At 36.0% G+C, this 23762-nt stretch overlaps 1 protein-coding gene across 1 annotated transcript; it reads right to left on the bottom strand.

The window, feature by feature from the left end:
* Nucleotides 1–389: 389 nt before the first annotated feature.
* On the bottom strand, nucleotides 390–21764 carry adrm1 (ADRM1 26S proteasome ubiquitin receptor). Its single transcript, XM_028811789.2, has 10 exons — nucleotides 21628–21764; nucleotides 21052–21262; nucleotides 20724–20840; nucleotides 15582–15705; nucleotides 10010–10096; nucleotides 9061–9142; nucleotides 8461–8732; nucleotides 5137–5294; nucleotides 939–1041; nucleotides 390–630 (listed from the first exon to the last, which is right to left on the bottom strand). Exons 2-10 carry the CDS (start codon nucleotides 21259–21261, stop codon nucleotides 524–526), a joined length of 1260 nt encoding a protein of 419 aa, XP_028667622.1. The 5' UTR covers nucleotide 21262; nucleotides 21628–21764; the 3' UTR covers nucleotides 390–523.
* Nucleotides 21765–23762: the final 1998 nt, after the last annotated feature.

The raw sequence follows: 23762 nt of genomic DNA, 5'->3' as shown, positions 1-23762 counted from the left end.
CACTTATTTTCCACCATAATTTGCAAATAAATTCTTTAAAAATCAGACAATGTGATTTTCTGGATTTTTTTTCTCATTTTGTCTCTCATAGTTGAGGTATACCTATGATGAAAATTACAGGCCTGTCTCATCTTTTTAAGTGGGAGAACTTGCACAATTGGTGGCTGACTAAATACTTTTTTGCCCCACTGTATGCTAGTTTTTCCATTGGAAATTTTCAGCATTGATTCTTGGCTTGTGTTTTACCCCAATCCCATTTTATCCCAAAGTTGTCCATGAAAGCTGAAAGGGAAGAATGAACAGAGCTGGTCATTCTGGGGTTTATTTACTGGCGCGACTTTACATTAAGTACCCACAATTACTTCCCTCTTATTAGCAGTGACAATAAATTATGCTATTTTGGTACATGCTTTATTTTGATAAATGCATAAACGGTACAATAAATGAAATACTTTAAAAGTTGCTTTAATAATTCATATTTAGCAACAGCTACTTATTAGAGGACTACTATGACCACCTATATCTAATCCAGACTCATGTCTTCTTCTTCGTCTTTCTTGTCTTTGGAATCCCCTTCTTTTTTATCTGTACTTCCATTACCTTCCATTGCTTTTGCAAAAGCTTCAACATCTGTGAGCAAAATAAAACACATTTGGAATATGTTAAGTTTCACAAAGTTAATTTCATTTAAATTCACTTTCAAGAAATTAAGAAAAGCAGTGAAACAGACCACCCAGATTGTTTTGGATGTAGTCTGATTCAGCTGGACAGGATGCCCAAAGAAGTCCACAAAGACGTTGGCCTTGAGCAGAACTAAAGTTATAACAGGAGACATTCATGAATTTACTCCTAAAGTGCTCACTCACTTACTTTATACTGTGGATTACAATATACAATTAAAGTTGATCCTAATTACGACAATCAGAATGTTTACTTACCACCTTTATTTGCTGCCTCTACCGCCTCAGATGGTAACCCAAACTGACTCATGAGGGGGCCTAGCTGTCCGGAAGCTAATGCAGCACTAAACATACTCATGGCCTGCACACAAAAGAAATACACACTTGTCAATTATGGACAATTCTTCAGCCGGCATAATCAAATAATTCAAGGTCCTGTCAGTCCTGGGTACAAGGCAAGGTCCAACCTGGATGACAGAACTAGATAGATATGAAAGGCACTATATGGTAGATAGATAGGACTTTATTTGTACTCTGGTGGAAATATGGCATATGGCAAATATGGCAAAGGTTCTTTATATAAATACATAAATAGATGAGTACCGTATATACTCGCATATAAGTTGGGTCTGATCATAAAATCAGACCCCGACTTATATGGCCATTCAAAAATGCGACATTTTTTTTTTCTTCTTGCTTTCTCCAATCTTACATCAGTTTCTCAAACGCATTGAATTTTGTTGCAACAGTGCAGTTACCAATTTCTTTCGCTACTTGAATGACATTTAATTTATTACCAGCATCATATATTCTTCTGATCAAATGGTCCATCGTAGATAAGGGATGCTGTTATGATAAAGGTGTACGAGGGTGTGAGATACAAACAACACAAATCAGTGCAAACGTTGCTTTGGAATAGTTAGACACACACAGAGAGAGAGAGAGAGAGAGAGAGAGAGGGAGGTTAGGCGCACACGCTGATACAGTGCATTGCCGCACCCACTTAAGCAGTGTGCTCCGTGGTTACTCTCTCAGGTGGGCGTTAGCATATCATAATCTCTTGGGCCAACAGTGGGAATTCGACTTATACGACCAACGTTATAAAATACCAGAAATTATACTGTAAAATCAATTCCTGACTTATCCAGGGGAGAACTTGTCCACGAATATATACGGTAAATATATATACACACATTGGTCTGAACATACACCAGAAGGACTATAAAGCAAGAAAATTCAAAAGATTAACAAAATTTCTGACTTGGCAGTCCCAGTGACACATTATGCAGGTGTACATTATGCTGTTGGTATAAAGGAGCCCCCATAGCAAGGTTATTATAGTTAACGAAAACTAAATCCAAAACTGAAACTATTATTAAAAAAACATTTTCGTAAACTGAATAATTAACAAAACCAAAATGAAAAACTAAAACTAAACGAAACTATTAAAGTAGCTGGAAAGACCAGCGGAAATAAAATAATAATTTACTAAAATAATTTTAATTTTCGTTTTTGAATTAATATTCTTGCCACTAGTCTTTAACCCTTGCAAGTTTTAACTCTAAAACAGAAAGTCATCCACCACGAGCCACCCACACATATTCATCCAGTAAAATCACGAGTGAGTAGCGTTTCAGTTTATCTCTCAGGTGCCTGCTTTTTGTGGACAGTAATTCACCTGCCACTTCGCCCACAAAGTATACGAAGCACAGAGAAAGTATAGTAATCATGAAAAAAATTTGCCCTCAAGATTTTGATGAATTTTGACATTTTAGACTTCCCTGAGTCCGAAAATACCATTTCTTGGAATTGCGTATGTGTGTGTAAACACGGTAACTCAAAAACACAACTAGATAGTTGGATGAAATTTGGCATGTGGTTGTTACACCAGAATTGTAGATCTGTATTAACTTTTGGGCCAAATCCATCAGCCGGAAATGGTACATTACTTGAACACATTCTCTATTATTTTTTTTTTTAATTCATGCAGCTGCAGAGTCTGATTTATTCAAACTTACTTTTATCATAATTGTTCAATATTAATTTGATTTGTTGTTGATGGTTCTTTAATGTACATAATATAATCATTGTCTTGGGGTTTATTCCTCAAATATCCAACCCCATATCTGATTACACGAGAAAGTCTATGGGAGACCACTCCCGATTTTTGAAAATAAAGTGGCATTGTTCAAGAGACGAACAGTCATCATACAAGATCAGCATATTGTTACTGACCAATCACTTTTGCTTTAAAAATGTTGTTTAATAATGAAGCGATACAAACCTTGTAAAATTCCTGAGTTGGCAATGTCTCTACTGAACTACAGGTAGGTAGGCGAATAGAGTCTGCCAAGTGATGAAAAGATAAACATAATGTGCTTTTGTATTTATGCTAAATTTATTAATTTATCTTTTTTAGTTCATATTCACAGCTCAAAATACCCGATATTGTGAAAATAACCCAGTAGCAGTATTATGTTTTAAAATATCTGTTCCCATTTTTTCAGTTTCTCTCTCAAAATAGATAGTTGAAATATCATATTCTTTTTTTTTCTTAACATTAGCCATATCATACATATCGCATACCATGGATTTCTCCCGCCTTACATCCAAACCTGCTTGGATAGGCTCCAGATTCCTGCGATCCTGCTCTGGATAAACAGGTTTAGATAATGTATATATTGTTCCTAATCTAAGATGCTGTCTCTGTCATTTTGTACCCCTCCACACTCCTATTACCTGCTCTTACTCTGCTCATTAAGGATTTACTGTTCTTATGGTGAGCTACTCAAGTCTCAATGCCCCTAACCTTCACACTACATGCTTGTTTTTCTTTGTTCCCCTCAATACAGCAAGGTGGGGTCTGCACACTCATTCAAGCCTAAGAACCCTATTCTTCCTAAGCACCCATGATTTTCATGATCACAACTGTCAGACCACAGTAGAATCTCTATTTTTTTGTATACCTTTTCAGGCCTGCAAGTGGCAAAATTCTGTCTATAAATTGTTTGTGCCTGAGATGGAATCAGAGATCAATACAGCTGGTAGAAAATAACAAAGCCCAGTATTTGAGATTTTTGAATGCAATATTGAACGCATTCATTATAAGCTCATTGCCGTTGGAGCAGGATATGTTGTTGTGTGCTGTAGACATTTAGAGTAAAAAACCCTCACACCTTAAAATTCACCTAAATTTCATTACAAATTGGACCAAACTAGGCAATAAAATGAAATTTGTTCAGCACAAATGACAGAATATATTTAAAAAATTATAAAATTGTGTAAAATCATTCATATTCAGTACCTGGTTTTGATTATGCTTGTTTTTATCAGACAAAAACAAAACCAAATAGTAAACTGTGTCGTGTAGTGTGTAGTAAGCTTCCACTAACATTAAACTCATTATATCCAAGCCCGTTAAGTGTACAGTTCTGTCTCATTGTGGCACAAAAACTAAACTCCATAGTAGCTCTTTAACCATACCATAATTATTAAAACTAAAACTGAAACTAATATAAATAAAAATAAAATAGAAATGTCTTTGTAAAATAAAAACTAAATTAAAACTAAAAATACATGACAAACTAAAACTAAACTGAATTTCCAATTAAGGTCAGAAAAAATATAGAAATAAAAACTAATATAAAAAGGCAAAACTATAATAACCTTGCCCCATAGCATTTCGTGACACACTTGTGCTGAATAATTTGTTGACTTCATAGGGCCTACTTCTGAACACAACCACATTCCCAAAACTGTAGGGCTAAAAAGGCATCCTGCTTGTTGTCAGCTTTTAATATTCTCACAACATTTGGTGGGGGAGTTTAGGAAGGAGAGAATATCTGAGCAGTAAATATTACAGCAGTCTTAGATTAAATGTCAAGTTATGCTACAAAGACAAGACTGCATAAAGTCTGGATTTATCCTAATAAGACCTCTAAACTTACCTGGTGATTGATATAAAATATTAAATACTGCTCTCTACATAATTCTAACTTGCAAACCATTTATAAAACACTTCTTTTTCTGGGCACAGTGTGCTTACATGCACGTTAATAATCCGGTTATTCACAGGAACACAGTTATATATTAAAAAAAAACAAAAACAAAAGAAAAACAACACCATGCCATGTAAACTCTTATTCAGGTTAGACAAACCAAGATAACACACAGATTTCTCCACGAGTAACTCACTTATTTTGCCATGTAAACCCTTAACTCAGTCACACTTAAGGATTTCTTAGTCTGTACATGTCTATTGCACTCTATTTGCCTGTATGTGTGTTTAATTTGAAAACGCACCCAGCAGCCATGGATAGAAAGTGGTGAAAGTGTCCACAAAGATATGTATGCGTGGGTGACTGCATGAATTGGGGGGGGATGGGAATTTACTCTATCAACAAATGACAAGTTCAAGTCAATGACAGCAAAAAAATGTCTGCATGTAAGCAAGCACCTGCTGAAACTGGGGTGATGTTAATGTGTTCTGGATCTCATCTGCAGTCTGAGGTAGAGAGTCCCCTGAAGGAAGATATGGCAATAACCGCTGTTGCACATCTGTATTAGCCAAAATAGGTGCCATAATCTCTGGAGTCAGAACACTAGCCAAGTCCACTGCAAAAGAAAAAAGAAAAAAAAAAGAAAAAAAAAAAAGGGAAAATTAATTTACATATTAACATGCACACAAATTTCAATTTATTCTGTCATAAGGGCACAGAGTTACACAGGGGGGAAAAAAGACAAGCAAATTGCCAATGATTAAAATAAGTAGAATTCCATTCTCAAAGGCTAAATAGTTTGAAACTATCCAAATGCAAGTTAAGTGCATGGTTGATACTGCAATGTCCTATCTTCCAAAGTGAAAACAAACTAAGATAATATTCTTTATCCTTATTCCACCTGATCAAAGCACTGTGCAGCCACCTGTGATGTTTGAATGAAAGCTGATACCCCAACTTTGAATTCTGTAAAACAAAGCTTAAAACAACGATAAGGAACTACTTCAGCACATTTATGTTTGGTAGGATGCCTGGTGGGGAAGGTGGTCTTTTGGTCTTGGAGCCCCTGCAGTTTCCTTTTCTGTTCTCCTCCTTAACTGAAGATTTAATTTTTCTGTCCTTCCCACCATCTGACTCATCTTAAGAGACTTAAAAACAGATTATATACAGAAGAACTGTGCTTTTCTTTTAGTTAGATACAGTCATATGAAAAAGTTTGGGATCCCCTCTCAGCCTGCATAAAAATTTACTTTCAACAAAAAAGATAACAGTGGTATGTCTTTAATTTCATAGGAACATCTGAGTACTGAGGTGTTTTCCGAACAAAGATTTTCAGTGAAGCAGTATTTAGTTGTATGAAATTAAATCAAATGTGAAAAACTGGCTGTGCAAAAATATGGGTACCCTTGTAATTTTGCTCATTTGAATGCATGTAACTGCTCAATACGGATTACTTGCAACACCAAATTGGTTGGATTAGCTCGTTAAGCCTTGAACTTCATAGACAGGTGTGTCCAATCATGAGAAAAGGTATTTAAGGTGGTCAATTGCAAGTTGTGCTTCCCTTTGACTCTCCTCTGAAGAGCGACAGCATGGGATCCTCAAAGCAACTCTCAAAAGATCTGAAAATGAAGATTGTTCAGTATCATGGTTTAGGGGAAGGCTACAAAAAGCTATCTCAGAGGTTTAAACTGTAAGGAATGTAATCAGGAAATGGAAGGCCACAGGCACAGTTGCTGTTAAACCCAGGTCTGGCAGGCCAAGAAAAATACAGGACTGGCATATGCGCAGGATTGTGAGAATGGTTACAGACAACCCATAGATCACCTCCAAAGACCTGCAAGAACATCTGGCTGCAGATGGTGCATTTGTACATTGTTCTACAATTCAGTGCAATTTGCACAAAGAATATCTGTATGGCAGGGTGATGAGAAAGAAGCCCTTTTTCTGTACTTATGCCACAAACAGAGTCACTTGTTGTATGCAAATGCTCATTTAGACAAGCCAGATTCGTTTTGGAACAAAGTGCTTTGGAATGATGAGACAAAAATTGAGTTATTTCGTCATAACAAAAAGCGCTTTGGTTTAGTTGCAGAAGAAGAACACCGCATTCCAAGAAAAACACCTGCTACCTACCATCAAATTTCGTGGTGGTTCCATCATGCTGTGGGGCTGTGTGGATAGTTCAGGGACTGGGGCCCTTGTTAAAGTCGAGGGTCGGATGAATTCAACCCAATATCAACAAATTCTTCAGGATAATGTTCAAGCATCAGTCACAAAGTTGAAGTTACACAGGGGTTGGATATTCCAACAAGTCAATGACCCAAACACAGTTTGAAATCTACAAAGGCATTCATGAAGAGGGAGAAGTACAATGTTCTGGAATGGTCGTCACAGCCCCCTGACTTGAATATCATTGAAAATCTATGGGATGATTTGAAGCAGGCTGTCCATGCTCGGCAGCCATCAATTTTAACTGAACTGGAGAGATTTTGTATGGAAGAATGGTCAAAAATACCTCAATTCAGAATCCAGACACTCATCAAAGGCTATAGGAGACGTCTAAAGGCTGTTATATTTGCAAAATGAGGCTCAACTAAGTATTGATGTAACATCTCTGTTGGGGTGCCCAAATTTATGCACCTGTCTAATTTTGTTATGATGCATATTGCATATTTTCTGTTAATCCAATAAGCTTAATGTCACTGCTGAAATACTACTGTTTCCATAAGGCATGTAATATATTAAAAAGAAGTTGCTACTTTGAAAGCTCAGCCAATGATAAACAAAAATCCAAAGAAATTAAGTGGGGTTCCCAAACTTTTTCATATGACTGTATCTTATGCAAGTGTGTATTACTTATTTATTGTATATGTTATTCATCATTACTCTTATTTTTTTGCTTTTCATTAATGATAACAATCACAATGGAATCCCAATGAATCGATGAGACTCAAAATGGACTTCTGTGTCATATCACTAATAAAAATTACTGTTACTCACCAAAAGAAAATTCCTGTAGATATCAAAGGAAATGCATCTATTTCTACAGCTATACAAAAATATGCAGAAACAGATGGGAAAAAGATGCTTTGATATACGAACATAATCCCTTTCATACTTCCTTCCTTGCAATATCCCTGCCCTAGCATGGATCAGAAACATTTTGCTTTACCCTTTTTAATCCAGATCAGTTCTGTCATACTACATAAGAAAGGCCTAAACCACAGGCATTAAAGTGATTTTCAGAAGTACTATATTTAAATCAATACCTTACTGTATAGTACATTGTTAAAAACAGTTGCTGATGAAACACACACAGACGTTTTAACAAAATCCTTATAAATGAAAATTTTGTTGATATTTTGGTGTGCCTTGATTAAAAATTATATATGCACTACTGGTGAAAAGTTTTAAAACACCTCAGAGTTTTTCTTCAAATTTATTCAAGTTAAAATGCAATGAATAACCTAAAATGGGGAACATGTAAGCAATAAATTGCCTGGTTTAAATTTAATATTTAGGTTAACAAAAACTGAAAAAGGAAATTTCAGAATATTACAAAAAGGTCTTTGGCAGACAAGGTCTAAGATGTTCTGCAACAATTAAAGTAAATTAAGCCTGCAAATTGAAGCAAACAATTTGCACAGCTGTCCTAATATCTGTTGATTACTTAAAGCTTTATTCTAACTGCATTCTAAATCTTTTGACCAGTAGTGTATTGTATATAAGAGAACTTCAAAGGGTTGAATAATGAAAACACTAAGAAACATCTACTATACCTCCTTGTCCTCCAGCTGCCATGGCCGGGACATTCATAGTGGCCAAGATGTTTTGCAGATCACTAAGCTGAATAGGCTGTGTTGGACTGCCAGCAGTAGTAGTGGCAGGGGTTGTGCTGGCAACGCTAGCTACAGGGGTAGTTGGGGTCACAGGAGAAGCTGCACTGGTTGTTGTTGTTGTTGGAGCTGCTGGGGTTGGAGCAGGAGCACAACTGATCCGATTTGACGATGATGTAGAGGAGGGTGTGACAGCAGCTGATTGGCTACGGGAACTGAAGACAAGATAAACTATTAAGAAACATCATTACAGAATGTATGCTTAAAAATACATCTGACCATATGAAAATCAAAATACCAAGCAGCACGAAGACCCTAGGTCAGCGTTTTTCAACCTTTAAGTATTTGCGACCCGAGTATTCATAGTAGTTTTGATCGCACCCCCCTAACGTTTTTTGAAACCTTAATAAAATTTATTCCTATATTTTTTGCTGCCGATACACCGCCACAAGTTTAAAATTTCCCTACAAATAGCAAAATTACGCCACATATGACCAATCACAGATTGAGAACCGCTGCTCTAGGTAACAGAAGCATCTTTACCTTGAGGAGGAATTGCTTGTAGGTGGTCCTCCACTGCTAAGAAGACTTGCCAATCCCGGTCCAGCCAGGGCACCAAGCCCACCTAATAAAAATCATCAACAATATTTACTAAACATTAGTGGTTTTTATTAACTGATAATCTAAATATTACTAAAGACCTGAAAATAAAAAAAGAAAGATACAAGAAACTTGAATAGGTTAGTCATGAAGCTTAAGGAAAATACTGATATAACAATACATAAATCTGTTGTATTAGGAATAAATAGAATACTTCAAACATTGTCCAGGAATTCAGAATAATGGTAGATGGACTGATGGAACAAGAGTATTGAATGCACTGACAGATATTGAATCAGACATAACATTTCACTAATTTGACCTGAAAAACACTTTGATTTGAATATAAATCAAAACTTGCATGCATACTTTTACCATCTCTTGATACAACATAATGATATGGCTGACAGGAATAGATCAAAACAAAGTAATAAATGCATTGTGGACAGAGTAAGAAACAGACGACATCAAGGTACCAAATTAGTTGTTTATGTATACGTGAAGTAGCAATACCAATGTGAAAAACAAATTGAATTTTATTTACATCCCTCTTTGTGTTGCATATTGTTACATGATTCAGGCAATAAGGTTAATTAGTGAAAATTGTTCTTTTTGCATCAAGTCTTCAGTGCATCAACTAAACAGCAGCGAAAGTTGATATTTTACACTTTGCACACTGTAACAAGTGGAAACAAGCACTGAGTGGTCAAATAAACTTATTGAACACAGCAATTCTTCAGCTAGTTAAAAGCTGCACTTAATATTCTATTTTGTTGCAGAAAAAATACATGGTTATCTTATTTTGACTGTTTTTCTGAATTACCACAAAAGCTTATTCATCAATTCATAAACCAGAGAAATAAGTCTTGAAATTATTATCCATTTTGCTTACCTAGCCCTCCCAATCCAGTCGGGCCAATCAGTTGCATTAACTGGTTATGGCTCATATTACCTAGAAGGCTTTGTAGACCACCTTCACCTAAAATAAAAATAAAAAAAAATTCTTGTATATTTCACATTTGCACTAATGAGTGAATATACTATGAAACATGTATACAGTCATGTGAAAAGTACACCCTATAAAATATTTTTTTTATATGTGGAGATAAAGATTTGATCTTCATTTTAACAATAATTTCAGATAATGATGATACAACAAATATCATGCCACATTTAAATTTTGTATTCCATTGTATAAATTTAAATAAGCATAAATGCAATTTCACATGTGGAAAAAAGTCCATACACAACTACATTTTACCAGTACCTCAAATACCTAAAACTGGAATCTAGTGCACGTAATTAGAACATTATTAGCAAAGGTTTTGTCTGAAGCGGTCTCATTTACACCTCAGACATTAAGTTTAGGTTGCTCTTTGTTGCTGAAGTACATGTAATCATTATACATGTCTAGATCGGAACAGCTCTCTGAGGCCTGCAAAAAGAAAGTTATAGATGCCTACAAGTCTGCAAAAATACTTTAAAAAGAACTCCAAACAACTGGAAATAAACCGCTACACTTTCTGTAATATAATAATATTTTCAAACTACTGACAACTTGTCCAGGCCAGGACGCCCCAGCAAGTTTAATCCAAAAGCAGAACACAAGATGCTGAAGTCTCCAAGAACCCTGAAATTTAATCATGGTACCTATGGGTAGCTGTATCTCTTGCAACTTTGGATGTCCAAGTACACAGGTTTACCATTAGAAAGAGGTCATACAAACTAGATCTACATAGGAAGTGTGCCAAGAGGAAACCTTTTCTGCCTGGAAAGAACGTCTAGACAAGAACCAGAGACATTTCTGGGACAAAGTGCTCTGGACAGACAAGGCGAAGTTATTCAGCACAGTACCAAAACCAAAGACAGCATTTGACCAGAACAACCCGATAACTGTAAAGCATGGTGGAAGAAATGTTATGGTTTGGGGCTGCTCTGCTGCAACAGAGGGTACAGCTCACTATCTCAGAATCCACTATGAAGTCTTCACTGTAGCACAAAGTGCTTGAGAATAACATGAGACAATCTGTCAAAAGATTTAAGCACAATCTAACATGAACCTTACAACATTACAATGATGTTAAGCATACCAGAAAATCTACTAAGGAAGAGCTAAAAAGAAAGAACTCCTCAAACATTGTACAGCTAAATGAATTCTTCATGTAGGACAGGAAAAACATTTCTCTCCGTCGATGTCAAAAAAATGGTAGACAGTTACAGGAAATGCCTACTTGAGGTTGTTGCTACCAAAGGCAGCAATACCAACTATTGGAATCACGGGTGTACATACTTATTCCACAGATTAAAAGGTTTATCTGTTCATTTTATATTGAACCAAACACTGCGAAGTCAAATTTCCACTGTTCTTTTTCAGATTAAATCACATTTGCCCTAGTATACTGTTTAGATGAAGATCAAATCTTTAGGTGTACATATTTTTTCACAAGCTCTCCTGTATAAAGTGTGGAATAGCAGTGATAACTATGCTGACCAGGAATTAAGAATATGGCAAAATAATGGAACATAACATTTATTAAAGGATGATTATTAATTTTAAACAGAATTTGCATCATGGTTTGTATCACTATGTTGACCAGTAATCAATTAAAACTAGAATAAAGCAAAATAAAGCAATGTAACATTTATTATTTATGATTATTCTTCTTAATTTAAAACAGAATTTGCATCATGGCAATGAAGTGCAGAGAGCCATTTTACAACTGAAAGTAAACTGAATTAATTCCAGGCCCAGTCACTCTTTTTGTTGAGTTCTCTCTCTGTGTCCAGGTATTTCAAATTTGTACAATATGCCAAAAAGTGGATTTTAGGTTCACCATTAATTATACCAGGTATAAACAAGTGGTGATATGTGTGCATGGAATGCACTCCTGTCCAGTGTTGGTTTTTGCCTTGTGACTAGAATTTCTACAATTGAATCCATCTTCCATGAACCAACAATGTACCGAACATGATTTGATTTGAGGACAACACTTAACTACTTTAATAACTTCATTAGCAAACTTGCTGTTTGCATAGTTAACTGATGGGATTTATACAACATTAAAAGTTGAAACTATAACAGTGAGCTTACAAATCAGTGTCATTGATAAAAATTCACAACAGAGAAATAAAAAAGGAAAGCTACAAAAACAGAGCTTTGGAAGCCGAGAATGGATTACAATTGCCAGGACATGTCATAGACTAGCCCCTGATGCAAGCCCTTTTCAGCAGTGCTGACCCATCATAGAGAGAAGGCTAAACATCCAACCAAGGGCTTTACCATAAATATCTTCCAGGACTTGTCAGTTGCAATGCCTTTAAAGTGCAAATATTTCACGATGTGAATTTGGGGTATGGGGTACTGCCAGGGTTTACATGTGGACTTCTTCCCCACAAAAGGATAAAACTGTACTAGTGTTCACAACGATAAAATAGCGCATTTCTCAGTACTCAAAGTGCTATGTAAATGTAATGAATTAATTATTATTATAAAATAAGAGACTACACTAGTGCTAGCTTCTGAAGGTGGCTAGGAATTATCTTTAAAATTACCAAAAAAACAAACAAACAAAAAAAACCAAAACACATTTAATAAGCTGTTAAGATTTAGCTATCATTCAAATATGAAAGATAAAAGTTAATCACATTGTTATGGAGGTCTATATTAACACAAGAAAAATTATCATAAACAAATCTTTATACTTGTTTTACGTACTTAATAACCTAAACCCCCAAATCAACTGACAACCACAGAATGACTGTACCAACAGGTTCTTTCTAAACCACATGTATTTGAAACTGTAACAAGAAAAAAGCAAAATCAAAAAGCATCAATTACTATAAAAATTCTGCCATGTATCAAAGGCATGATATTGCACCAGTATTTGTGTATGCAATCATGACTGAGCCAGATGAACTATGGTCTTTAGCAATCAGCAGCTATATGGGCCTTATTTGAGGTACAGGGACAAAAGACTATTCCCCAACAACAGGGTTAAATTTTGTTATAAATGCTTCAAGGGAATTCCAGTCTCACCTCAGGGTACACATCACAAATAACTTTGTTTTAAAGTACACTTTTATTTTCTAGACCGCCTGGTCACAAATCTGATAATGTCTTTAGCTAAATCTACCATCTTTAACAGTATGACCATTTGCTACTCTGTTGGTGATGAGCGATTACTTCCAAAACATGGTACACTAGAATTGACTGACTGTGCACCCTATAGTGTATGGTATGCTATTTAATATAATGAATATTAGAAGCTGATACACCACAATAAACATATAATTAGTCTCTATCATCCCTTGTAAATATTTTATTTTTATGTAATATACTATACATCCATACAAAAAACACAGTGAGACTTTACTAGTACACAGGTATGGATTTTTTTTCCTATTACTTGTCAACACTAGATTACCCTGCCTGTCTCCTCCTACCCAGTAGTGCGTTAGAATACTGACACCCTTTAATGTCATTTGGTTTCAATAATTTTGTTTTAGAAGAATTCCATTTGAGAAATTTTCCTTAAAGTAATTAATGTTAATTTAGAATGTTTAGTCTTTATAATAATTACTAATATATTCACAATTGTTGCACATGTTCATTTCTAAATATAACTTGAAATTATCCAACAGAAATAATGCAAATGATTAACAACAATGAGAGCTAATAATGTAAATGACATGCAATCCTTTCATCTAAGTAATCATACATGGTATCAGCTTCATTATAAAGTTTTCTCCAAGTGTGATACAAGTACTCTGCCTTTAAGTACAATCCACTCAAAATGTAAAAAGAGAGTGTCCATATATAAAAAAAAAACATTTGGTAAATGAAGGCAAATCATTATGTATGGAAAAGTTAAGTATAATTACAAAATGTCAACTGACATATTGATTATGGAAAAATAACATTATTTTTTAAAGCATTCCAACTTCACAGAAAACACCCACAGGCTGCCCTCAGGGTTACAAATGTGTTCCATTCCTACATATTTATCTTATTCATTATTGCCAGAATCAACAAAATAAATGCTTCAACCAGATTCTTAATTGTCTCAAAATATGTGCATCAATGAATAAGTACAAGTCGAAGCAATCACTTCATTGTACGCAATAATAAGCATAAAATTAAAATGGGTAGACACCAATACATTGGTAACAAAACCTAGGCTTCACATAACCACGTGAACATGTGGCATTCATTATTAATCCCGCTTCTTGAATGGCCTTTTCCAAGTCTGGCATCCGTCACCAGAGTAAACTACAACAGTGTAAAGTCAAAAGGAAAACTCAGTAAAATAGAGCTTGAAAAACCATAATACAACATGGTATAGACTGGGAGCTGAAGATTAGTCGATCAACCAGTATCAATGGAGAGTACAACGAATGCAACATCACTATCACCAACAGGTGATGCTCACAAGGTTATAGTAATAGCCGTGTTACCATGGGCAGTACATTAGGTCACGATGACATCTACCACTCTTGAGACTATTCCAGTGAGAGTTGCATCTTTACAGTGGGCCATTCTTAAGAAAGATGATGCATCAATTTTGGTAGCAGGAGGAAGAAGAGGCTACCTACAGCAAAGGACGTGGATCTGAAAAGCCCAGTTATATGAATGCACATCAAGATAATCACAGACTAAATGGTCACAACAGGAGCATGAGAGCCACTGAAACACCAGAAGTGTCCCACTCAGATCATATGCATTTGTCTTTTGAAACAAAATCTGGATGATTGTCACTCACTAGTCACTGTCATACACATCTACAGAAGCACTTCCAACAGGCTGGTAGGAGAAAGGAATTGTGATTTGACATCGGTAGTGAAGAGTATATTCTGGGAACGAGTAAAATCCGTGTATGTGTCCAACAGAGACCTCCTGAGTGGGCACGTCTACGGTGTACATGCCTATGATACAAGGGAGCCCATGCTGGTCATCATCATGTAGGGTATCACCAGATACAGTTTTCATTTGCATTTGGTATCCGTGGAGTGGTTACTAAACAGCATTACCTAGGTCAGGGACTCCAATCCAGCCAGAGATGCTGTTTCTGCATGAAATATGAGATATGTTCATCCGGCAGGACAATACTTATGTGTATTCCACCCATGCAATTCAATGTGTGTTCAGAGGATTGGACACTATGTTTTCCTTTGTCCAGTCACTGGTAAGAAAGTCTCTTTCCACATGTGGAATAAGTTGACATTCCCAAAGGAGAACACTGGTCATCTTTATAATCATTTCAATTAGCAGTCCTGTATTACACCACAGGGAGGCTACACCCAATACTGACGGGAGTATGCTGTAAAACGTTACACTGCTTTTACCAAATAAGCCACATCACACCACAGTGTGTGAATAATCATGTTATTAATACAAAGAGGATGTATTTTTTGGAGAAGTCTCATTTCTACTCATGTGTTAATATAAAAAAGTAAATTTTTATAACCTCCCAATGCAGACAGTTCATGACCACCACTTCCTCCACTTCCTAAAGCACCAGGCATCGGAGGGTTGTTCAAATATTCATTCACTTTGCGGCAGTACTCATCATCTTTATCTGTTTTGGGCTCCTAATAAAATTTAGAAATAAAAAAAAGGTTTATACATACAATTATATATGTTTGGTCTAAACTTTCTAAATACAAAAAAAAGCCTCTATTGTGTACAAGATTAGAAGAAAATAAACCGAGGACTGAAATACAAAATGCTGGCAAACAGTTATAACAATATCATCCTTTCCTTTCTACAACTACAGTATCTGATCTTGTTTAATATTAGTTTAATTTAGCACCCGTTTGAGTACCTATCATCAGAGCACAGGTGTATGCCAAAAAACATTATTCTGAACAACCACCTTAGCACACAACTGCAGTGATGCCTATATTATACATGTTAAACTTTTTGCAATAAGCGCCTTGAGCATGGGAAAGGTGCCATATAAATAAAATGTGTGAATATTATATATATACAGTACTGTGCAAAAGTTTTAGGCAGGTGTGAAAAAAAATGCTGTAAACAAAGAATGCTTTCAAAAATGGAAGTGTTAATCATTTATTTTCATCAATCAACAAAATGCAGTGAATGAACAAAAGAGAAATCTAAATCAAAATCAATATTTGGTGTGACCACCCTTTGCCTTCAAAATAGCATCAATTCTTCCAGGTACACTTGCACACAGTTTTTGAAGGAACTCGGCTGGTAGGTTGTTCCAAACATCTTGGAGAACTAACTACAGATCTTCTGTGGATGTAGGCTTCCTCATATCCTTCTGTCTCTTCATGTAATCCCAGACACACTCGATGTTGAGATCAGGGCTCTGTGGGGGCCATACCATCACTTCCAGGACTTCATGATTTCTTCTTTACGCTGAAGATAGTTCTTAATGACTTTGGCTGTATGTTTGGGGTCGTTGTCCTGCTGCAGAATAAATTTGGGGCCAATCATACGCCTCCCTGATGGTACTGCATGATGGATAAGTATCTGCCTGTATTTCTCAGCATTGAGAACACCATTAATCCTGACCAAATCTCCAACTCCATTTGCAGAAATGCAGCCCCAAACGTTCAAGGAACCTCCACCATGCTTCACTGTTGCCTGCAGACACTCATTATTGTACCGCTCTCCAGCCCTTCGACAAACTGCCTTCTGCTACAGCCAAATATTTCAAATTTTGACTCATCAGTCCAGAGCACATGCTGCCATTTTTCTGCATCCCAGTTCCTATGTTTTCGTGAATACTTGAGTCGTTTGGCCTTGTTTCCACGTCGGAGGTATGGTTGTTTGGCTGCAACTGTTCCATGAAGACCACTTCTGGCCAGACTTCTCCGGACAGTAGATGGGTGTACTTGTGGGTCCCACTGGTTTCTGCAAGTTCTGAGCTGACAGCACTGGTGGACATCTTCCGATTTCGAAGGGTAATAAGCCTGATGTGTCTTTCATCTGCTGCACTAAGTTTCCTTGGCTGACCACTGTGTCTACGATCCTCAACGTTGCCCATTTCTTTGTGCTTCTTCAAAAGAGCTTGAACAGCATATCTTGAAACCCCAGTCTGCTTTGAAATCTTTGTCTGGGAGAGACCTTGCTGATGGAGTATAACTACCTTGTGTCTTGTTGCTGTGCTCAATCTTGCCATGACATGAAACTGTCTTCCACAACCTCACCTTGGTAGCAGAGTTTGGCTGTTCCTCACCCAGTTTTAAGTCTCCTACACAGCTGTTTCTGTTTCAGTTAATGACTGTGTTTCAACCTACGTGTGACATTGATGATCATTAGCACCCGTTTGGTATAATTGGTTGATCATACACCTGACTAGAATCCTACAAAATCCTTGACTTTGTGCAAGTGTACCTAGAAGAATTGATGCTGGTTTGAAGGCAAAATGTAGTAACACCAAATATTGATTTGATTTAGATTTTTCTTTTGTTCGCTCACTTTGCATTTTGTAAATTGATGACAATAAACAATCATTATTTATATTTCTGAAAGCATTCTTTGTTTACAGCATTTTTCACACCTGCACAGCACTGTGTATATATATATATATATATATATATATATATATATATATATATATATATATATATATATATATATATATATATATTTGAAATAGTTTACTGTCAAATAAATGCAAAGAGTACACGACACGTGTTTCGCCCTCATTCTGGGCTCATCAGGTGTACACACTCCACTGCACTCCCTCTCGGGAATCGAACCTCGGACGTCGCCTCTGACGCTGACGTCCGAGGTTCGATTCCCGAGAGGGAGTGCAGTGGAGTGTGTACACCTGATGAGCCCAGAATGAGGGCGAAACACGTGTCGTGTACTCTTTGCATTTATTTGACAGTAAACTATTTCAACTATTCTATGATCTGCTCTTCACAAACTGAGGGCACCGTGGCGGATGTTAGCAGATTGCTGGCCAACCACAAAGCGTTACCTGGTAGGTAACCACCCACACTATCAGATTGTGACACAGACTTCGAATGCCGTGAATGTAATTACCCCGATCTACATGCTGTCAAATAAACGAACCACACGCCGTGGCGCAACGTTAGGGGCATCGCCTCTGACGCTGACGTCCGAGGTTCGATTCCCGAGAGGGAGTGCAGTGGAGTGTGTACACCTGATGAGCCCAGAATGAGGGCGAAACACGTGTCGTGTACTCTTTGCATTTATTTGACAGTAAACTATGACCTGCTCTTCACAAACTGAGGGCACCGTGGCGGATGTTAGCAGATTGCTGGCCAACCACAAAGCGTTACCTCGTAGGTATCCACCCACACTATCAAATTGTGACACAGACTTTGAATGCCGTGAATATATAATATATATATATATATATATATATATATATATATATATATATATATATATATACACATACACACACACAAATACACACATATATATAAAACACCATGTCCTGCACTACATAAAACAGCCAATACAACTCACAAAATTCTAACAGGTTTGAATACAAACTTAGTGAAAACACTCAGTCCCTTTTCGTGTTCTCCACATGATTGGGGTAACTGCGACTTACTCAGTGGTAGTCTGAATTGCCTAGTTATTATATAAACACAAACAGCATTTTTAATATTGTATTGATATAATGCAAAGTACACAGTTATAGTACAATTTTCTTTTTTGAGGATTGTAAGGGTCATATAGTGGATCTGATAACATGGTTTAAATAAGCAAATTTAAGTTTGAAATAGTTTAATAATAGTTTAGAATTCAATAAAACTAGACCATGATGGATTGAAAGTGTTTTTTTCCTACAATTTTCTTTATATAACATCAGCTTTAACACATAATTCTTTACAAACAGGTATTGCTCTAGAAAGAAGAATTGGGTTGCAGAAGATTATTTGCTAGTAATAAGATTTTGTGATTCAGGTTCATTACTATCAACTCATGACTGGAAACAGGATCTACACTAAATAAAATCATTTAAGGTTAGTCATCACAGATCACAAATGTAAGTAATTAAATCAGAAGCAGCATTTTGACTGCAGGCATTTACGATTTTAGGTTATAGATAGATAGATAGATACTTTATTAATCTCAAGGGGAAATTCACATTATGTTGTAGAAACTACTTAATATAAATCAAGGAACATTATGGTTAGACAATGAAATGCACTAGTGCGAGGTCACCATCTATAATAATAAATAAATAAATAAATAATTTTAAACCACAGCAGGCCACACAGAGGAGAGTAACCAAGTGAACCTCGTGTCTGAAGGGCAAGTAATACTCTGAGAGGCTTGCAGAGTGAAATCTCTCATAAGGGAAACTACCCGGTGACCTAATTCAGGCCTTTACAATTCTCAAAAACAAAAATAAAATGAACCCAGGAGAGTTCTGTCAACAGATTGTGTAATCAGGAACACCACTGGAAATTAAGGGGACAGGTGCTTCCTAGTTTCAGTTTTATACACTTCTTCACACAAAGACTTGTGGAATCTGGAACAAGTAGTAGCTAAAGCAAAAACTTTGAAATGCTTAAAAAGCAGCTGGATGAGATATTAGGACAGCTTAAAAGGGATACAGTCACATTTTTCAACTTTTTAATAGTGTAAAATATACTTTCACGTGGTGAACGGCTCAAAATCCCAAGCATCACCACAGCAGCGCCAGCCAGGCCGTCTATGACCTAACCTTCCCCTAAATGTTATGTCGATTCTTGGGATTTGAGATGCAACCAAACTTTTGATTTATTTTAATCATATAATATGAAATAAAATATTCAAAAATCAAACCAGTCCTTTTGATGTCTTGGGGAGTAAGGGTAGGGTTGCCAATAATATACTTACAGTACATGTATGAATTTTATATATTATTTGGGTTTGGGTGTGTTTTCAAGATAAAAGTTTCAAAGTTAATTTTTAGCTCATCATTCCATGCCATGAACAAGAAACTGACCGATGAACATGTACAGTATTTAAACAACTTAAATTTAAAAATACATTCTCCACTTTTTCTGAAAACAGTGTTGTTATGGTTCTAACATACTATGTTTTCTCTGTAAAAGGACAAACTATTTCTCATGTCAATGATTTAGTAAATTTGCCTGCATTCTACCTCAAAGAATATGCATGTGTGTGTGTGCAATGAGTGGAAAAATAACAAAAAAGGTTAATTAATGTGAAAAAAAGATTAGTAGTAGAATATCTGTTGGATGAACAGAATGCTTTAAACAGTAAGACATCCAAATATTCAATAATTTTCCAATAATCACTTGATATTTTTTTGCATAAAACATCAGAAATTTTGAACAGAAATTCACTTTTATTAATGTAAAATGTTCTTTGGCATGCAATGAAAGATCTGAGTTAATCCTACCGACTCTAAAAATTACTTGCTGGGTAGTAATTTTACAGATTCATCCTTACATTAGGACATAATAAAGTGCTAACAAATTTAATAAATAAACAAAAACTATCCAATATAATGCCTATATATACAGTCAATTTTTTAGACTTAATACTGACTGCAGAGTTTTTTGTTTTAATGAATAGGTTCTTACACTGCCCTTGCCTGTATAAAAACAGAAAAGCGAATTTAACACCTCGCCCTCACCTGCATCCAAAAGAAAAGACGCTTTGATCCAGCCTTGAATTTCAACACATACACTCGTCCAGTGGTGCACTGATTGACTCGTTTAAATTCACAGTCGTCAGGAAAAATTATGAGATCCTAAAAACAATCAAAATGAAAAACTACGATTAAACAGAAAATCCTGTAAAGTCTGTCACAGTGCTTTGTACAAAGAGTACTCTTCTTCTATCCTCTTTACATCCGTCAATATGTTAATATTTTAACCCTTCACATTATTCGTATTTTAAACAAGACTTAGTGTCTTTATGAATGTTCCAGGTACCCCATTTTAAGAATCCAACCCACTCACATCGTCGACGTTGCCCGTGGTCCTGTCCTTCCAGCAGAAGTGGATCAGCGAGTCGTCGGTCTGCTGGATGTACACGAGCCCCTTTCGCTTGTCAGGAGTGACCGTGCTGCCCTTCAGAGTCATCTTGCCGGCCCGAAACTCCACCAGGTATTTACTGGATGAGCCCCTGGACCCGGAGACCATACTGGGAAAAAGCGCTCCGGATGACATTCTGCAACAAATAAACCAAGACGTACTGGCAGATCAAAAATGACTACGGAATATGCATATTTAACAAACTTCTGTGATTTGAAATAAACTTTACTTACCGTATGGTTTCGCGTAAATTAATCAAATAAAATAATCAAAAATAAACTTTAGTTACTTATAGAATTGAGTAAAATTTATTTATATAAAAAAGCGCAATTTACAAAACAATCAAGAGTTCAATCTTTGAGGATATTTACATTATTATAACATGATTTTCCCACATGAACTTTTGTTAAATGAGATAAACACGTTCCATTACCGTGCGCAGAAGAAAACAAAGAACTTCAATACTATTCACAATCGATACTATACAATCATCCTTTTTACCTGACTTAATCTTCTTTGTATTCTTTAATTGTGCACGTAATACAACAAAAAATGGTCTTCGATACAAACTAGTATAACGAACGAAAAAAATGATCTTCCTTTCCTGGACCTAAGCACCGCCCTACTCTAATCTGATTGGGTGAACAAGCAGTGGTCCCGCAAATGTAGGTAGATGTTAGGTCAAATTTCTTGTCACTCATTATTGCATGAATGGCTGGTAGGTTTTGCTGTGTCATAAACAAAATGCGCAGACGCCGAAGGAACGTGACCATTCACCCATTTTTTTTTGCATCTTTCAAAAAACTTTATTCATACACATTGTTATTTCATAAAGAGTAGAGCGTCCAACTCCGATGCAGAAGTGCTGCGGTGCCCCCAGGTTATCATTCTAGCCTCTTTCTTAATTAGTGACACGTTTTTGCTGCCAAATAACTTATTTTACTTAATTTTAATCGGTTATATTTAAGAATCAGACTCCTTAATTGTTTGGTTTTCCCAATATTAGCAGCTAAGCAATTAAGAGATAACAATAAGCTTTAACATATGACCTGCTAAACTGCGTCCATCATATACTATCTGAAAATAAAGAAAGTAGTGTTGATCTGCTCAGGTTCACAAAACATTTTCACGGAGCTCCCACAAAAAAGAAAATGGACCGTTTTGGAAATTTCTGCTATAGCAAAATGTGAGTATAAATGGGCAATCGAATTAAATAACGTGATTTAATTAACAACAAGAATCAGCTTCCAATTAGATAGATAGATAGATACTTTATTAATCCCAATGGGAAATTCACATTAGGAAACTGGTTGAAGTGAATTTGGTTGGAGGCCCCAATTTCTCATTTATTATTATTATTATTATTTTATTTATATTTGGCTGCCATTTAAAGAAAAAAGAAGCAAATACATTTTAAGACTAAGTCTTTAAAAACATGACAAAATGAATGGAGAAGATGCCAGTTAACAACTGAAAATGGTCACAGGTGATGAAAGTGGCAAGACGCAAAACTTGCAGACACTGAAATAGGTTTGAAATTTGTCATTCTAGGAGTGGCTGTTAGAGAGGGGGCTAGGAATACCAGCAAAAAATATCATAATAGTGATCATGAAACAACACTCCACATGCATCTATTGCCAATACACATTTATTCAAAGTTTTGAAAAAAGAAGCAACTTTGTCTCCTTGTATCCCATTAGGGAGTCGGTTGATTTGGCATACACAACGTACAAGTCCTTCTGCCCATTTTTGTTTAAGATACCAATTACTTTACTCTTTATCATAAGGGAGATCGTGAGATGATCTAATTATCGTATACTTTCCTGCACAAAATACGGAGTAAAAATTAGGACTTTTGGGTCTAGAGTACCAAGAATGAGAAAGAGTGGGGGTACAAAAAGCTTGACATCTTGCACAATTAGACATCAAGATGATTTGAACAGTTTACCACTTTTGTGGGTTTTTTCATATCGGTCAGTCAGTAGGTACCAGACAAACAAACTAAAAAAAACCCAAAAAACTGTGGAGTGATTGTAAAGTGTCAGAAAGTAATTGTTATGAACACATTATAATAACATATAGCTTTAGTGTGAGTGAAATGAGATGTCCTACCAAATTCTGCAAGGTGAAGGTAAGAAACACATTTAGATGTTTAGATAAGCAGCATGGCCTTTTGGTTACATTGCTGGACTGTAAAGTTTATGGATGCCACTGCAGTCCACATCATTGATTTATTGAATGGTCCAGAGCAGGCTGGCTGTGCTCTTAACTGTCCAAGTTCATTAATAAGAATGCTTCTTACCTAGGCACTTTCCAGATACGATAGATAGATAGATAGATAGATAGATAGATAGATAGATAGAGTTGTGCTTGAAAGTTTGTGAACCCTTTAGAAATTTCTATATTTCTGCATAAATATGACCTAAAACATTAGATTTTCACTCAATTCCTAAAAGTAGATAAAGAGAAACCAGTTAAACAAATGAGACAAAAATATTATACTTGGTCATTTATTTATTTATTGAGGAAAATGATCGAATATTACATATTTGTGAGTGGCAAAAGTATGTGAACCTCTAGGGTTAGCAGTTGAATAAGGTGAAATTAGAAGGTGAAATTAGAGTCAGGTGTTTTCA

This window comes from Erpetoichthys calabaricus, chromosome 10 (genome assembly GCF_900747795.2).
Source record: "Erpetoichthys calabaricus chromosome 10, fErpCal1.3, whole genome shotgun sequence".
NCBI lineage: Eukaryota > Metazoa > Chordata > Cladistia > Polypteriformes > Polypteridae > Erpetoichthys > Erpetoichthys calabaricus.
The sequence above is the reverse complement of the archived record's forward strand: the minus strand, read 5'-3'. Positions and strand labels throughout refer to the sequence as shown.

Coding starts and splice junctions, on each gene's coding strand:
- adrm1 (XM_028811789.2), bottom strand. CDS start 21,261: ATGTCATCCGGAGCGCTTTTTCCCAGTATGGTCTCCGGGTCCAGGGGC. Junction 20,841..21,051: donor CCACGGGCAACGTCGACGAT/GTGAGTGGGTTG, acceptor GATTGTTTTTAG/GATCTCATAATTTTTCCTGA. Junction 10,097..15,581: donor TGAACTGTCTGCATTGGGAG/GTTATAAAAATT, acceptor TTTTTATTTTAG/GTGAAGGTGGTCTACAAAGC.